The sequence below is a fragment of the Prionailurus bengalensis genome, chromosome A3 (assembly GCF_016509475.1).
Source record: "Prionailurus bengalensis isolate Pbe53 chromosome A3, Fcat_Pben_1.1_paternal_pri, whole genome shotgun sequence".
Taxonomy (NCBI): Eukaryota; Metazoa; Chordata; class Mammalia; order Carnivora; family Felidae; genus Prionailurus; species Prionailurus bengalensis.
In genome coordinates this window covers 120,486,330-120,502,300 of record NC_057354.1, presented here as the reverse complement: position 1 = coordinate 120,502,300, position 15,971 = coordinate 120,486,330, and the positions used below count along the sequence as shown (strand labels likewise).

At 49.5% G+C, this 15,971-nt stretch overlaps 1 protein-coding gene across 16 annotated transcripts in view; it reads right to left on the bottom strand.

The window, feature by feature from the left end:
- Positions 1-474: 474 nt before the first annotated feature.
- DTNB (dystrobrevin beta) overlaps positions 475-15,971 on the bottom strand; it is a 243,457-nt gene continuing 227,960 nt past the window's right edge. For 5 of the 16 annotated variants that reach the window (XM_043604371.1, XM_043604373.1, XM_043604379.1 and 2 more), the window contains 5 exons: positions 11,058-11,217; positions 10,137-10,226; positions 6,234-6,287; positions 2,694-2,728; positions 475-794 (listed from right to left, as the gene is read on the bottom strand). In XM_043604371.1, the coding sequence (XP_043460306.1) occupies positions 2,724-2,728; positions 6,234-6,287; positions 10,137-10,226; positions 11,058-11,217 (309 nt within the window). In that variant the 3' untranslated portion in view covers positions 475-794; positions 2,694-2,723. Of the gene's footprint in view, positions 795-910; positions 1,043-2,275; positions 2,293-2,693; positions 2,729-6,233; positions 6,288-9,221; positions 10,227-11,057; positions 11,218-15,971 lie in introns of those variants that run through there. The other 11 variants (XM_043604374.1, XM_043604380.1, XM_043604372.1 and 8 more) reach the window with 8 other exon arrangements.

The following is a 15,971-nucleotide window of genomic DNA, read 5'->3' as shown; positions in this document are numbered from 1 at the left end:
AATGAAAATCACCGGGAATTGGGATTGATTATCATGTGTGCCAGAGCAGAATGGAACCCTGAGAAGGGGGGGGTGGCGGGAGCACAGCGCCCGGGGGTCAGTGCTCCCTCTGGTGGTCACCGGTCAGCGCTCCCTGGCCGGCCTGCGGCGGGCTTTGCTGCAAAGAATCCTCTCCCGGGCTGCTCTCTGCTCCCCCTTGCCGCCTAGGCTGCTGAGCAGCGAGCGGCACCAACCGGGGCGGAAGCCTAGCTAACCAGTATGAGAGAAAGGAAGGAGGCTATTTTTAGCACTGTGGCCAGGGTGTGAATATCTGTAAAACTCAGTAAAGCCTGAAGCTGTCTTTGCACGACACAGGGAAGAAAACCTGTTGGTTTTTAAAGGTCAAAGGTGGTGAGGAAAGTTGTGCCCCCACCCCAGGGAGCACGCGATGTGCCGGCAAGACGCCAGCAAGAACTCCATCAGGTCACACACACAGGAGATTCGTGCTGTTTCTTTTCTCTTTTCAACCTCCCGGTAAATTCCTGTTGCAGAGATGAGACCGTGGCCCGAGGGGAGTGAGGAAGATGCTAGTTCATGCAGGACTGTGCAAGGGGGAGGCCCACCGGTGGCAGCGGCATCAGGCAGTCCCTCCCATTTCCCACCGGCTTGGGCTCCCCTCTTCCTGCCAGGTAGTGACGTCTGGCAGCCTGCAAGCCTGGTCCAGGTGTGCAGCCGAAAGATGGACAGGAATGCGCCTCTGGGGGAAGATCTCGCCTTCCTCATGTCAACGCCAGCTTGCTGCATGTCCCCTGTGCCTGTGCAGGACAGACACGCTGTTACTCACGGGTGCTGCAGAGGGTCTCCAAGCAAATGCTGCTAACGTCTGCTGAGGCAAGGCAATGTCCTGGGATGGGGCCGTCGGGATGCTTACCTTTCAACTCAGAAGATGCAAAGAGTCGATAATACTCGTGCTCCTTTTTAGGGAAAGGGGCTTTCTCTTTTGTGGGGGGTACCTAGAGTTTTTTGGGAGTTGCTGCTGGGGTCACAGGGTCAGGAAACGTTTCTGGGAAGAAAGAACGGGGTTTACAGTGCGAGGTTTGGAATGTGGTGCTTTTTTGGGAAGAAGGATTGTGACCGAGGAGAAGGGCACTGAGCTTGGAGAGGTGCTTACAAACACTGGGCGGCATGGACGACAGCCTTAGATTCAGGCCGGAAGAGGGCAGAACTTAAGGGTCTGTGAAACTGAGCCACCTGAGTTTTTATGCTTTTCATTTGACTCTCTACTCCTGATGAGTTTCTCCTAATTCCAGATCTGAGGTCTGAGGACAGCGTCCGGAGACCCAGCTCCGCTTCTAGTTCTGGCACCAAGCTCCCAGGCCGTGGGCCTTCTTCATTCCCTCCTCTGCAGGAAGAGGGGGGGCCAGATGGCTCTGGCGTGCCTATCCTTATCCCCCAGTTCCTCTGTGCCCCCGGGGAGGGGGGCTCTGGCAAGCTCCCGAGGGGCAAGTCAGCTCCTGACTCCCTCGTTGGCTGCAGCGGCCTAGGCCTGCTGTTGGGAAGGGCCTTGCCTGAATGTGCAGTGAATTTAGGTAAAACCCTGCCCAAGCCCCGGAGGCCCTGAGATTTCCAGGGCAGCGGGAGAACTTCTGCAGCTTGGGTGCTTCCCATAGAGGCTTGCACAATCCCTGAGTCAGTGCAGGCTCCGAGACGGCAGGTCCCGCAGCGCTGGCAGAACAGAGCCCCTCAAGGGCTGGGTGCACGTGGGGGGTGGGGCCGGCAGGAAAAGGCCTGGAGACGTTCCTTTTTTGGGATCATGGGGCTGCAGCCCTGGCTTTTCTGCCTGGAAGATCTGTAACTGAGGAAGACGGCCTAACTTTTAAACACAAGAAGTGGGGGAGGGGAGGGAAAGAAAGACTGACAAATAAAGAGACACCTCGCGGCCAAACCAAAGACATCTATCTTCCAAAGAACTGTTCCGAACAGACTGGTTGTCCAATTATTTTCATCCCTTCTTTCTAGCAAGCAGGCCCCGGAGCCTCACTGTCTTGGAACTGGGAGAAGAGTCAAGGTCCTCAGATGGAAAGACGTGAAAGACTACCTCCTAAAGCAGTGAGCACTGTCCCAGAGGGAAATCTGTATTTTCATTAATTTTTTAGGACGAGGGGGTGTGGGTTGGCAGGCACCACAGGAAATGGCTTGGTTGGCTCTATTGGGGTGGATGTGACCCTGGAGGACGGAAATACGTGTCTGTGGCCAGGTTCCAAGGCAGATCAGAGCTCTGGGTGTCGGAACCCTGGGGCGCCGGCACAGACCCTGGGAGAGAAATGACGGTGGTTGTGGGCAACCAGCAAGGTGGCAGAGGTGGCCGGGATGGCCTTGGCCACTGGCTCCCAGAGCCCGTGTCGGCCGGCAGCTCTTGGGTCTGCCGGCTGCATCCAGACACCAGTGATACCAACCGATGCCCGAGGCCCAGGCCAGACCCAGCGTAGAGCAAGATGGGCCAGAGCCCGGAAGAGGGGCCAAGAGGGTATGATAGCAGGGCCGGGGCAAAGCGAAAAGGTGAACTGGGCTCTTTAAGAAAAACTTTAACTGGAATCTCTCCCCTTCAGGGTGGCTGGCTTGGAAAGTGAGACCAAGGAAAGGGAGGAGGGAAAGGAAGACCGTGGGTACAAAGGGAAAGGGGCCGTGGGGAGGGCAGAGAACACTGTACTCACCCGCGCTTCCTCTCTGTCCCGGCTCCTCTGCTAACCTGTGCAGCACGGACACAAACAACACACGGAGTCATGCCTGGGGTGTCTCACCAGCCTGCATCTTCTCCCCGGGGACTACCGGCCCACGCACCCACGGGCTTCTGGACTTCACTCTCCCCTTTCTGCCCCCTATGCTGGCTTTTCCCAACCAAGTATGAAAAGGGCCAGGAGAGTCACGCTACCTACAACCAGCACCTGCAACGGACGCAGAACAACCATGGAGAAACAAGTGTCTCTCGGGAGAGGGAAAATACTACTACTAAAATGGAAATGAAGCCATCCTAAATCTAGGGAGCAGTTATATCAGGGGGCGCAGCCCATCTGGTTCTGAAAGTGACCAAGGTGAGAAGGAATTAAATTTCGATACTGGCGGTGTTTCCTGCCTGCAGGCGTGTCTGCTTGGGGATGCTCAATCACTCCTGCTCCCCCTGAAATCTTGAACACCGACTGCACCCACAAAAGCCTGAGAATTCACAGAGGGCTGCTGCTGTCAGCCTACAGGACATACACCAGCGTACTCTGAGCGAGCAAACTGGATTTACAGCTCCCAACACCATGGGTGGTAGGTTCTGGGAGAGGCAGTTCTGAAGGACAAAGGAGCATAACATGAGGCCCTGGAGTGGCCGAGATGAATTTCGGGCTCTGAAGTACCGTGTCAGTCTGTTTCATCTGTGTAGTCCTGGCGACAAGGACTCTGAACACCCCAGGCGAGCAGTGAGGGGACGCGAAGTCAGTGCGGCACCCCAGGGGAGCAGAAGCATTCCCCAGAATGCAGCCAGCCAGAGATCCAGGGTAAGGCAGTGAGGGGGCTGAGATAGGGGCGAACGTGCTGGTGAAGTCTGGCTTGGTCACGAATTCTTCAAAAGTGCCCATTTGACTCTTAGGGTTTTTGCACTGAGCAGACTATGACTGCCTGGTGGGGTGCTGACCAAATTGTGTTTATGTTAGGTCAGCATCACTTCAACCCCAAAGAAGCACATCTCCTCTCTCTCTATGGTTGACAGTCACTCTTCTCCAACGCCTCGGTGACCGCGGTTACCGCCATGTTGGTCTATAGTAAAATCTCATGTCTAGACCACGGCAGACCATCGGAAGGTCCATCTGTAAAAATACCTGGCTTGTACCTCCACCCACATACCTGCCACAGTTCAGCTTAAGAAGACATATCCTGAGACCTGTATGCACAATGCCAAGAGTCAAACATTTGTTTGAAACCCTACTCAAGTCTCACCCTGGCTCTTAACACTCTTTTCCTTGGGATGGCACCTAAAGCCACAGCAACGGAAACTCAGGTGCTCCCACAAGGTCTCACGGAGACAGACAGAAACGTTGGTGTGTGCACTGGAAGAGAGATGGGGAGACACTAAGAGCAAGAGGGGCAGAGAGGAGAGATGCTGGCAGAGAACACAGGTGCAGACAGGGGCCCCTGAGAGCAGGGGGCACCAGGCAAGGGGAACTATGCCTGTCCACATGTGAGATGCAGCCCACACCCAGCCCTGAACCAGGACCAGGGCTGCAGTCCATGGTCATGGCAAGGCCCAAGTGGTCAGGGCCACCCTCCGTGTGCTGCACACAATGCAGGGAGGCTGAGGAGAAGCCATGGGAAAAGCTACTGGGAAGGGAGGGTCAATGGGAACAGAGGCCAAAGCAGCAGATGTTACGTCTTCAGCCAAGAACATTCCACATGAACGCTAGGATCTGGATGAGTTGTGTGTGTGTATGTGTGTATGTGTGTGTGTGTGTGTGTGTGTGTGTGCCCGCGGGCGCATGCGTGCGCACGCGTGTGACTGGAGCACGTGTTTACGGAGTGTGAACTTATCTCTGTGCATCTCCTCCCCGCTTCATCTCTTGCACAACAACCTTTCTGCCTTCCCCCTGGTCTGCTCTCGGGAAGGAAAGGGTCTTCTCTACCATTCCCTGTGGCACTGCTAGATGTCTCAAATACAGCTGACCTCGACTTCTGACGTTTGGGTGGCCATGCCAAATATGCCGTGGTCCTCAATCCCGCACAGTTGCCGTCCACTGCCTCGCAGGCCTCACTGACTCCCTAGAGGACTGTGGCACCTGGACTCCGCTTCTCCACTCCTCCCAGGATCCTGGACAGTCTCAGAGTCTGGTGGCAAACTCTGAAGGCCTGCCTCTCCTGCCCCGCGAGCCCCCGTGGCAAGCAGCATGGTAGACCCTACCCCCAGGCACCCCCCTCCCTTCCCTTCCCACCTTCTTTGCCTGCAGCTCCCACTCCACTTCTTCCCACCCTTCCTTACGACTTTTCTCACTTCACCTCGTCTACCGGCCGCATGGGCATGGATTCCCGGCTCTGCCAGCTATGATCTGTGCAGGTTATTGAACCGCTCTGAGCCCTGTCTCGAATCCTTGCTCGGGGGCTGTGAAATCAACAGGAAGGGTGTGCTCAGTGCAGAGCATTCAGCAGGGGTAGAGAGAGTGGGCGCACCTTCCAGAGCCCAGCCTCCTCGGGGCCGCTCCCGCTCTGTCCCTGACGAAGCACTCTCTAGTACATCACCTGGCTTACTTCCTTGTATGTGAGCATTTACTGACACCTCACTATGTGCCAGGCACTCTTCTGGGCACTGGGGATACATCCTGAACAAAACAGACCGAAATCTCTACCTTGTGGAGCTTATGTTTTGGAGGAATCCAGAAATAGACATATTAATATAGGACCGAAATAAGAGCTCATATAACTCCCAAATGTTTTTTGTTCAGCATGGCACAGACACATGAAGATTAAGTGTGTGAAGTGGGGTCAGAAGGACCTAGTTCACACTGAATCTCTGCTGCTTTACAGCTACGTGATCTATACTTCTGAGAGCCTGTTTTCTCAGTGGTAAAATAGGGACACTGTTATGTGTCTCACAGGGTTGTTAAGTGTCAAACGAGATAATACGTGGACATCATTTAGCACAGCTCCTTGTTCATAACAAGTTATTAAGCAAGTTTTCTATACAAGAAAATGAGGAAGGCATCACTGTCCTTTGCTCATACCTTTCTTTATTGCTTTTAATTCTTCCATCGAGGCCAGAAAACCATTTGGCTATTCTGCCCACAAGAATCACTTCCTTTTCAGAAATGTTTCTTGTATTTATAATCACACACTCAAAGTTTGATGATTAACTTTTCCTGCTACTTCATTTTATCTCCTATTTATTCTGCATATCTCTGTCTTGCCTTTCTGACTAGATTATAAACTCCCGGAGGCAAAGGGTCATGTTCTGTGCTCTGCTGGTATCTACTTCCTATATCCGAACCATCTATCACAGTATCTGGAAATCAGGAGGCTTTTCTTGATCGCCTGACACCGCCACCTCCAGGGCAAACCTTGATGGTCGGTTGGGAAAAGTAGGCAGAAGGAACTGTGGGGGTTGGAAAGCTTTGGGGGAAGGGGCAGCAGGAAGGCAAGCAGAAACAAAAGGGAGGGGAGTTTCCCTCAGGGGCTGTCCAGCTCTGCCTCCCACTCAAACTAGGGGTCCTGTGAGCTGCCTTTACCTCTTTCTTTCCCACTTTGCATCTTCTTTTCTTCTTCCTCTGCACCTTCCTCTGCTGTGAAAACAAGTCCAAGGAGGCCAGTGACCCTTCAGCACAGCACAAGCATAGAGGGAGGGTGAAGGCGGTAACTCAGAAGGCTTGGGACGAAGCCCTAGCTAAAGGCTCACGGTCCCAGGCCTGCATGGGTTCTGACGCTCACCTAGTACGCGCCCTGCATGGTGCACACCCTAGCACTGTTTACCCATAAGCCCTACGCCCTTAGGGGCAGCACAGCTGAGGTCACTCACCTTGCTGCTGGTTCAGTTGCTGGCTTCCCTGGTGACTAGGTCGGGGGTGGCTGCCTCTTCTCCATGCCCGCTTTCCCTAAGGTGACGACACCCACTAGGGATACATCTAATACCTTGCATTCAGGTTCAAGAAAGCAACCATAAAAGTTCATGGTGGGAGAATACCTAGATCAACACTGGCTTCTGTTAAGAAAAAACAACCAGGGGTGCCTGGGCAGCTCAGTCGGTTAAGCTTCCAACTTTGGCTCAGGTCATGATCTCTCGTTCATGAGTTTAAGCCCCGTGCTGGGCTCTGTGCTGACAGCTCGGACCTTGAAGCCTGCTTCAGATTCTGTCTCCCTCTTTCTCTACCCCTCCCCCGCTTGTGCTGTGTCTGCCTCTCTCTCAAAAATAAAATAAAACATTAAAAAAAATTTTTTTTTTAATAGAAGAAAGAAAAAACCACCAAAAGGGGGCACCTGGGTGGCTCGGTCGGACTCCTGGTTTCTGCTCAGGTCATGCTCTCCCAGTTTGGTGAGTTCGAGCTCCACGTCAGGCTCTGTGCAAACAGTATGGTGTCTGCTTGGGATTCTCTCTCTCCCTTTCTCCCTTCCCCTCTGCCACTCACACTGTCTGTCTCTCTCAAAATAAATAAATAAATAAATACACTTAAATTTTTTTTTTAAAAGATAAAAACCACCCCAAACTAGAAGTTTTGGCTGATAACAAACTTAAAATGACCGAACAGCAAAGCGGCTGTGTGTTAAAAGCTAATGCCCTCAAAGGTTGCTTTCCCTGGAGCCTCCCTGAGCGAAAGCAGGCATGGAGAAGAGGTGTCAACCCCAGCGCAGTCAGCAGGGAAGCCAGCAACAGAGCCAGCAGTGAGCTGGGCTCTGCAGGGAGCACATCCCCCGTGATAGGGAGGAGTGTGCTCAGCTCTGGGAGCTCATTTTGAATTGGGGCCTTGAAACTCTCGACCATATCCCAGTGTTGGCAACCAAAATGGTGAAGTGAAAACCACGTCACATTAAGAATGGCTGAAGGAGGGGCGCCTTGGGTGGCTCGGTCTGTTACGTTTCAGTCTCTCCATTTCAGCTCAAGTCACACGAGGTCATGTTTTGTGAGATTGAGCTCCTTGTCGGGCTCTGTGCTGACAGCGCAGAGCCTGCCTGGTATTCTCTCTTTCCCTCTCTCTGCCCCTCCCCTGCTTGCACTCTCTCTCTCTCTCTCAAAAAAAGAATGGCTGAAGGAACATCGAACAGCCACCTGAAGAGAAGGCGTAGGGACAGCCATGTTACCTGTCGTCAAACACTTGAAAGGCCAAATTAATAGGAATAGGAAGGACTGAACTTACTCTGGGTGGCTTCAGAGGGTGGAATGAGGATAAACTGCTTACAGAGAGGCAAATTTTGGCTCCCTGATAAGAAAGACCTTCCTCATGATGAGAGCTGGTCATGAATGAGCTCACTGGAAATATTCAAACAGGACTTTTACATTGGGCAGCAACCTGGATTAGATGACTTCTAAGATGTTTTCCAACCTTTGGATTCTACTATTTGTGAAAGTATTTTGAAAAAGATGAGGAGGACAAGCTACACCTATAAACAGTATGCTCACATGGTATGGAAAATACGTAGAGACAATCTGAACATCTCACCTCATCCTAACAAAACCCTTGGTGGTGACAGTAAACGTGTGTGGGTGTTGGGCCAGCCTCTTCCATTCACTGAGAAACTGGCAGCTCGCATGTAAAGGGAATCTGTTTCTGAATTTTGTAAAGGTGCTGTCATGTGTGGACTTAGTCCACATCTACCTGTGGACTTCAGGGCTTGGGAGGGAACAGAGTCAGTGAAAGGGGCCCTCGTGGGGCTGTGAATCTGACATCTTGTCCCGTGTGGACGGAAGGGCTCTGTGGTGGGAAGAGCCCTGGCTTTAGGTTCTTCAGACCTAAGTTCTAGGACCAGCTTCGCCCCTTCAAGATGCACAACTTCAAGCAAATCAATCTTCTGATAATCACTCACTGCATTTCTGAAGGGGACTAGACGACATGCTCTCTAAGGCGCCTTCCAAATACATCACATCATTTTGTTAAAACCACCCTTTCCTACCATAAGAGATTTCTGGGTATCCCTGTGACCTGTTAGTTTTGTGGAGCTGTTTGGTCTCTGTGTGCCATGTGTTTAATGGTGTCCAGTTACCTCTCATCTAGTGTGATGAGCTCATGAGCCACTGATTTTGCCCAAACCCTAGTAAGTAGTCACAAGGCACGGTGTGATTAATGTCCATGGCCTGAAATTCTTTCAAAAAGTGGGATTTCTGGCATCTGTGGGAAGTTCTATCAGGGAAGGGACTCTCTAATCACCCGTGAAGTCATGTCAAAGGCAGTCACCTCTTGTATTTATGTGTGTTTATCATACAATAAAGAGGGGGCAGTGCTTCTGAGGATTGAGGAATGGGACCAGAATGGAGACTCTGTCACTTTCACATCCCCTCCACGGGAGAACTGGCATCTTAATTGCATTGAAAAAACCAACCTAGTCCATACGCTTACTCTCTTCTAAGTGGAATCAGGCAGATTTGAGAGTGAAGCCATGGGCCAGACCCATGACAACACTAAAGGTGTATGCTTTCTCCTTCAAAGGTCTGAAGAAATACCCAAGGCTTCTCTTCCCTAAGAGCCTGGACTGATGATTTCAGTGGATGTGTTTGAACAATCCATGGAAACACTGCTTTATATTTTTATTTAATAACCTTGTTAAGCGACTTCAACATATTCAAAAGCATTATATTAGGTGAAAAGAACAAAGGAGGGCCATATGTAGTGCTCAGGAAGGGAACCTATGTGTTTAATACGGAACATGGGAATCTGATTACTCTACACCGATTAGTAAATACCTGGCAGTCATAAAATGAAGAGAGTCATGGGGAGTCTTGAAAATATGACGATAGGGGAATGGCCTTTTATTATTTCTCTCTTTCATGGGTTTTATGTAAGGGGAACAATGAGGTAAGGGTGTCTGGAAAATCAGTGAAATATCTAAGTGATGGAGAGACTGAGGAAGGAGCCACAGGGAAGACTGGACAGAGGAGCGAAGGAGCAACAGACTCAGGTCACAAACGTCACATGAAATCAGAGCCTAGTCGTGGACAAAAGGAGAGAGTAGGGTTTCAAAACCAAATCAACTAGGAGAGAGCAGAAAGGCAACTGGGAGAAAGTCCAGAAGCTTTTGTGGCTGATTCAGTTCCAGTCTTCCAGGAAAGCCTCAGAACGAGGCGGTCGCGCAGCCCTGGGGGGAGAGAGGCTGTGGACGGAGAGCTGGTGGAAGACGAATGAAGCAGGGAAGGGGCTAACTGTGTGTGCGTGGGGCTCTGAACTTCTTTAAAGTCTGGATTGGGTCTGTCCTGCAAGGAGCATTCTTGAGAGAAACATAACGTGTCAGCGTCTCTGTGTGATCACGTGTGGCAGAGAGGCTCCCTGGGCCAAGACGTCCAGTGTGTTCCTAGAAGGCAAAAAGGCTGAGTGGTGAACTGAGGTGGCGTGTGCTACGTGATGATGTTTTACCACGTGGCGAGGACGTGAGGAGGGCGTGGGGATGGAAAGGGGCGCGTGAGGCCGGGCAGGAGCTCTGGGCTTCACCTGAGTGGAGCTCCTTCACCAGGGATGACATGGTGTTGGTGATGGAATCAGCGGCCACCAGCAGGTCACTGCGGAGGTTTCTCCTCGTACCTGAGGACAGTCAGAGCAGACGGCGATGGCAGGTGGGCGGGCGTGGAGAAAGAGCCGAGCGCACGCCTCGGTCTGCCAGGCCCTAGACGCAGTGCAGGGCACCTAGGGGAGATGGGGCATCTCCACCCGCTCCCGGGCACATCAGGGGCACGAGGCACCCAAGTCCTCCTTCTCCTCCCTCTTTTTTTCCACCTGAGGAGTAGGAACCCGTCAGCGGCACGCTTCTCAGCCACGATCAAGGGAGTTGGATTCCAGAATGAGAGTCGGATTCCAGGCTCGTTGGCCTGATGTAGGACTTTACTCTCTGCCAGCTCCACCAGGCAGTACTTTGTCTCCCTGACAGGACTTCCTTAGCCACGGCGTCTTCCCCCAACTATACGACACGGCTGGTCGCTAGCCCCTCAGACAGTTGTAGTGATCCTGTGCTGAGTGTGCCTTCAGCAAGGCCCTGTTTAGAGCTCCACTCTTCCTTCTCTTAGTTGCTCTAAAGAGTTTCCAGGCAAAGCATGACTCCAGGAATGATACCACCCAATTCCTCCAGAGGAGGCAAAGCCCAAAGGACAAGGCACTTCCCGTAACCCGGGGGGAAAAAAAAGCACAGAAGCCCCGGAGGCCTGCTCTTCACAAACTTACGAAGCCTGTAGACCTCCCGTTGGGAGACCAGCCCATCTAAATGAGAAGGGACCAGCACTTGACTTATTTACACTGTATATGAAAATCTGATCGTTTAAAGCTAAGCCCACAAAAGAAACTGGAAAAATCTCAGTAGGAATCTCATTCACATTTCCAAACCCCTCTAGCTCTCCAGTGAGCTCTGCTCCCAAATCTCACCTTGTGCAAAGGCCTCCTGCATGTCTCCCCCGACTCCGCTCAGTGGGTCTTGCGGACAGTGGGTGGGGGTGGAGCCAGCAGACGTTGAGCGGACAGGCATGGGCATCGGGCGGCCGCCTCCGTGAGTGGGGGATGTATGTGGTGATCCTGTGGCCTGAGCCTGGGAGAATCAGAGAGATGAAACGTGTTACCTCAGGTATCTTACCTCTTTGAGGAAGGAGAAAGTCCTTCTACTCAGTCAGTCTAAGCCAGCCGAAAGAGCTCAGTTCAGTGGGCCAGTGCACTGCGTGATCACATTTGAAAGGAAGGAGTCAGGCTGCCTCCAGGACTGCAGAGAGGAAGAAAAGGAAAAAAGGAAGGAAGGTGGGGGCGGGAGAAGGAGAGGGAATCCCATTAGACTGGACTAAAAGTGGGAGGAAAAGCAGAGGCTAGCATGGAGAGGGGGTCCTCGCAGGCAGACAGCCTGAGCAGAGTGGCTGGGTCCAGGATCTGAGACGGGCTGGGGCCACACAGTTGGAAAATGATACACGAACATCTTTCTTTTTTGTTTGCAAACACATTTACGGACATGACCTCACTTGACCCTCACAATAACTTGTGAATGAATAGAAAGGGTGTATGTTCTTGTGCCCATTTTATGGTAGAAAAACACAAAGGGAAGCGGAAGAGCTTTGTGTCAGGCCAACACAGCTCACGGAGATGCCGGAAGAGGCCCTTCCACTCCCAGGGCAATGGCGGGCACCCGGCACCTCTGAGGTCCCAGCCCGAGGGGATCACGCTACTGAGCGCGTGTCCGAGCTCCGCTGCAGGCTGCTTCCCAGGGGCCGGGTCGCCGCACTTGCCAAAAGCACACAGTGAGGCTGTCGGGGCCATTCCATGGGGACCAGGTGAGGACGGACACACACCTGGTGGAAGCCGAACTTTCCCTGTGAAGGCTCCGGTACAGTTTCGGAGGAAGCTTGGAGCAAGGGGATCACATTTAAAAATTCTAGTTAAAGGAAGCTCACTGAGATTTGGGCCCCGATGCTGCTCTTCAGAACAAGGGACACTGGGTGTGACACGGGGCAGGTTTTCTGTGGAAGCGAAACTGGGAAAATAGAAGCCAAAGTGGGCAAATGAGTTCAAATGAAGAGATTTATCTTTTGGGGATCTAGCTCAGAAACACCCCGCACGACAGAATCTGCCCCAAACACGCCGACGGGCTCCGAGCACAAAGCCTCACCTCAGCGCCTCGGCCGGCGTGCGAGTGGCGCCACAAAGAAACAGTCTGTTCCCTAACCCTTTGGTTTGTGTGAGCGCATGTGTGTGTATTTTAATTTGAGAAATTTAAAATATACAGAAAGCTAAAAAGCATAACATGATAAACACCCACATTGCAAACTGTTCATAGTTTGTCAAATTCATTTCAACTTAGAAACGCCGCAGAGAAGTCTGAAGACCTATTCGCGTCCAGTCCCAGTCTCTCCTCTCATCCCTTCAGAGGCAACAATCGTCAAAGATTTTGGGGTGAATTCTTTTTCCTATGTGTACCTATATAACTATGAATAATGTACGCTATTTCATACTTTAAAATTTTGCATCAAAGGTATCATACTGTGCATATCATTTTGCAATTTGCTTTTATCACTTAGCATACTTTCTGAGATCTTTCCATGATACAAATGATAGGAACTTAGACCCTTACCTCACATTGTATATCAAAACTAATTCAAAATGGGTCATGAAACCCAGGAGACTTTTAGAAGAAAAGGTTAAGCAATGACTTTTTAGATATGACACCTAAAACATAAACTACAAAATAAACTGATAAATTGAATTTCATGAAAATTAAAAACTTTTCAAAGGACACCTTTAGGAAGGTAATAAGACACTTCACAGAATGGGAGAAGATTTTTACAAATCATCTATCAGATCAGGGGCTTCTATCTAGAATCAGAAAGAAAACTTACACTCAATAACAAAAGGACAAGTAACCTAATCTAAAAATGGGCGAAGGGCCCAAATAGATGCTTCTCCAAAGAAGACATACAATGTCCAATAAGCACCTGAAAAGATGCTCAACATTATAAACCATTAGGGAGATGCAGATCAAAACCACAATGAAACACCACTTCACATCCATTAGGATGGCTACAATCAACAAGGTGGACAAGAACAAGTGTTAACAAGTATGCAGCTTAGTTGGAACCTTTGCACGCTGCTGGCAAGAACGGAAGATGGTGTGTTCCTGCTGCTTTAGAGAAGAGCCTGACAGTTCCTCAAAAGATTAAACACTGAGTGCCACGCGACCCAGCAATTCCACGTCTCGTGTATATACCTGAGAGGAATGAAAGCACAGGTCTGCACAAAAATCTGTACACAAGTATTCATGGCAGCATTATACATAAGAGCTGAAAAGTGGGAACAATCCAAGGGTCTACCAACGAATGAATGATTTAAATAAAATGTGGAGGGGCACCTGGGTGGCGCAGTCGGTTAAGCGTCCGACTTCAGCCAGGTCACGATCTCGCGGTCCGGGAGTTCGAGCCCCGCGTCAGGCTCTGGGCTGATGGCTCAGAGCCTGGAGCCTGTTTCCGATTCTGTGTCTCCCTCTCTCTCTGACCCTCCCCCGTTCATGCTCTGTCTCTCTCTGTCCCAAAAATAAATAAACGTTGAAAAAAAAATTAAAAAAAAAATAAATAAAATGTGGAATGCAGCCGACCCTTGAACAATATGGGTTTAATCTGCACGGCTCCACTTATATGTGGATTTTTAAAAAACCATATTTAATTTTGAGAGAGAGAGTACATGTTGAGTGGGTGTGGAACAGAGAGAAAGAGAGAGGGACAGAGAGAATCCCAAGTAGGCTCCACGCTCAGCGCAGAGCCTGACGTGGGGCTCGATCTCAACAGCCATGAGATCACAACCTGAGCTGATATCAACAGTTTGGATGTTAACCAACTGAGCCACCCAGGCACCCCAATTTTTTTTTATAAATACAGCACAGCATTATAAATGTATTTTCTTTATGATTTTCTTCATGACATTTTCTTTTCTCTAACTTTTTTTGTAAGAATACATATACATATAACATACAAAATGTGTTAACTGATTATGTCATGGGTAACATATGGATCAACAGTAGGCTGTTGGTAGTTAAGTTTGGGGGAGTCAAAAGTTATACACAGATATTTAACTGTGCAGGAGGTCAGTACCCCTAAGGCCCCCACCATTGTTCAAGGGTCAATGGAATACGATTCGGCAAGCAAAGGAATAAGTACTGATACATGTTACAACGTGGACAAACCCTGAAGATATTATGCTAAGTGAAATAAGCCAGTTACAAAAGACAGAATATTGTTTGATTGCATTTATATGAAATGTCCACAACAGGCAAACCCATAGGGACAGAGAGTAGATTGGTGGCTGCCTGGGGCTGGGGACTTGGGAGGAATGAGGAGTGAGTGCTAATGGATGTGGGGTCCTTTCAGTGGGTGAGGAATTGTTCTAAAGTCAATTGGGGTGATGGTTGCACAATTCTGTGAATATATTAAAAACCACTGCATTATAGACTTTAAAATGGTGAACTGTTTGGTATGTGAATTTTATCTCAATAAAAATATTATAAAAAAGACACCACTAGAAAAAATAAAAAAGATAAGTCACAGACTGGGAAAACATATTTGCAAATTATATCTGATAAAGAACTTGTGGGTCTTTGCAATGATTTTTTTGAATATGACACCAAAAGCAAAGGCAACAAAAGCAAAAATAAACAAGTGGAACCACATCAAAAGTAAAAAGGTTCTGTACAGCAAGGAAACCATCATCAAAATGAAGAGGTCAGGGCACCTGGGTGGCTCAGTTGGTTAAGCGTCCGACTTTGGCTCAGATCATGATCTTGCGGTTTGTGAGTTCAAGCCCCGCGTCGGATTCTGTGCTGACAGCTCAGAGCCTGGAGCCTGCTTTAGATTCTGTGTTTCCCTCTCTGCCCCTCCCCCACTCGTGCTCTGTCTCTCAATAATAAATAAATGTTTAAAAATTTAAAAAACAACAAAACAAAACAAAATGAAGAGGCAACTTACTAAACGGGACAAAATATTTACAATCATATATATGATAAGGAGTTAATATCCAAAATATATAATGAATTCATTCAACCCAACAGCAACAAAACAAAACAAAACTAAAAACCCAGTCTAATTAAAAAATGGACTAAGGCAGGGTGCCTGGGTGCTTTAGGTGGTTAAGTGTCCAGTTCTCGATTTCGGCTCAGGTCATGATCTCACAGTTGGTGGGATCGAGACTGTGTCGGGCTCTGTGGCGACAGTGAGGAGTCTGCTTGGGATTCTTTCTCTCCCACTCTTGCTGCCCCTCCCCTGCTCACACTCAAGTTCTCTCACTCTTTCTCTCTCTCAAAATAAATGAACATTTTGTTTAGAAAAATAATTTAAAAAAATGGACTGAGGAACCAAATATTTTTCCAAAGAAGACATACAAATGGCCAATATGTATATGAAAAGGTAGCCAGGGAAATGCAAATCAAAACCACAATGAGGCATCACTTCACACTTGTTAGGATGATTATCAAAAAGGTAAGAGATAAGTACTGGTGAAGACATGGAAAAAAGGGAACCCCTGTGTACTATTGGTGGGAATGTAAATCGGTACAGTCACTGGAGAAAACAGAGTAGAGGTTCTTCAAAAAATTAAAAGAAAATGAAAATGACAATGACAGAGCACCTAGGTGGCTCAGTCATTTGGGTGTCTGACTTTGGCTCAGGTCATGATCTCACAGTTCGTGGGTTCAAGCCCCATGTCGGGTTCTGTGCTGACAGCTCAGAGCCTGGAGCTTGCTTTGGATTCCATGTCTCCCTCTATCTCTGCCCCTCCCCTGTGCTCACTCTCTCTCTCTCAAAAATAAACATTAAAAAA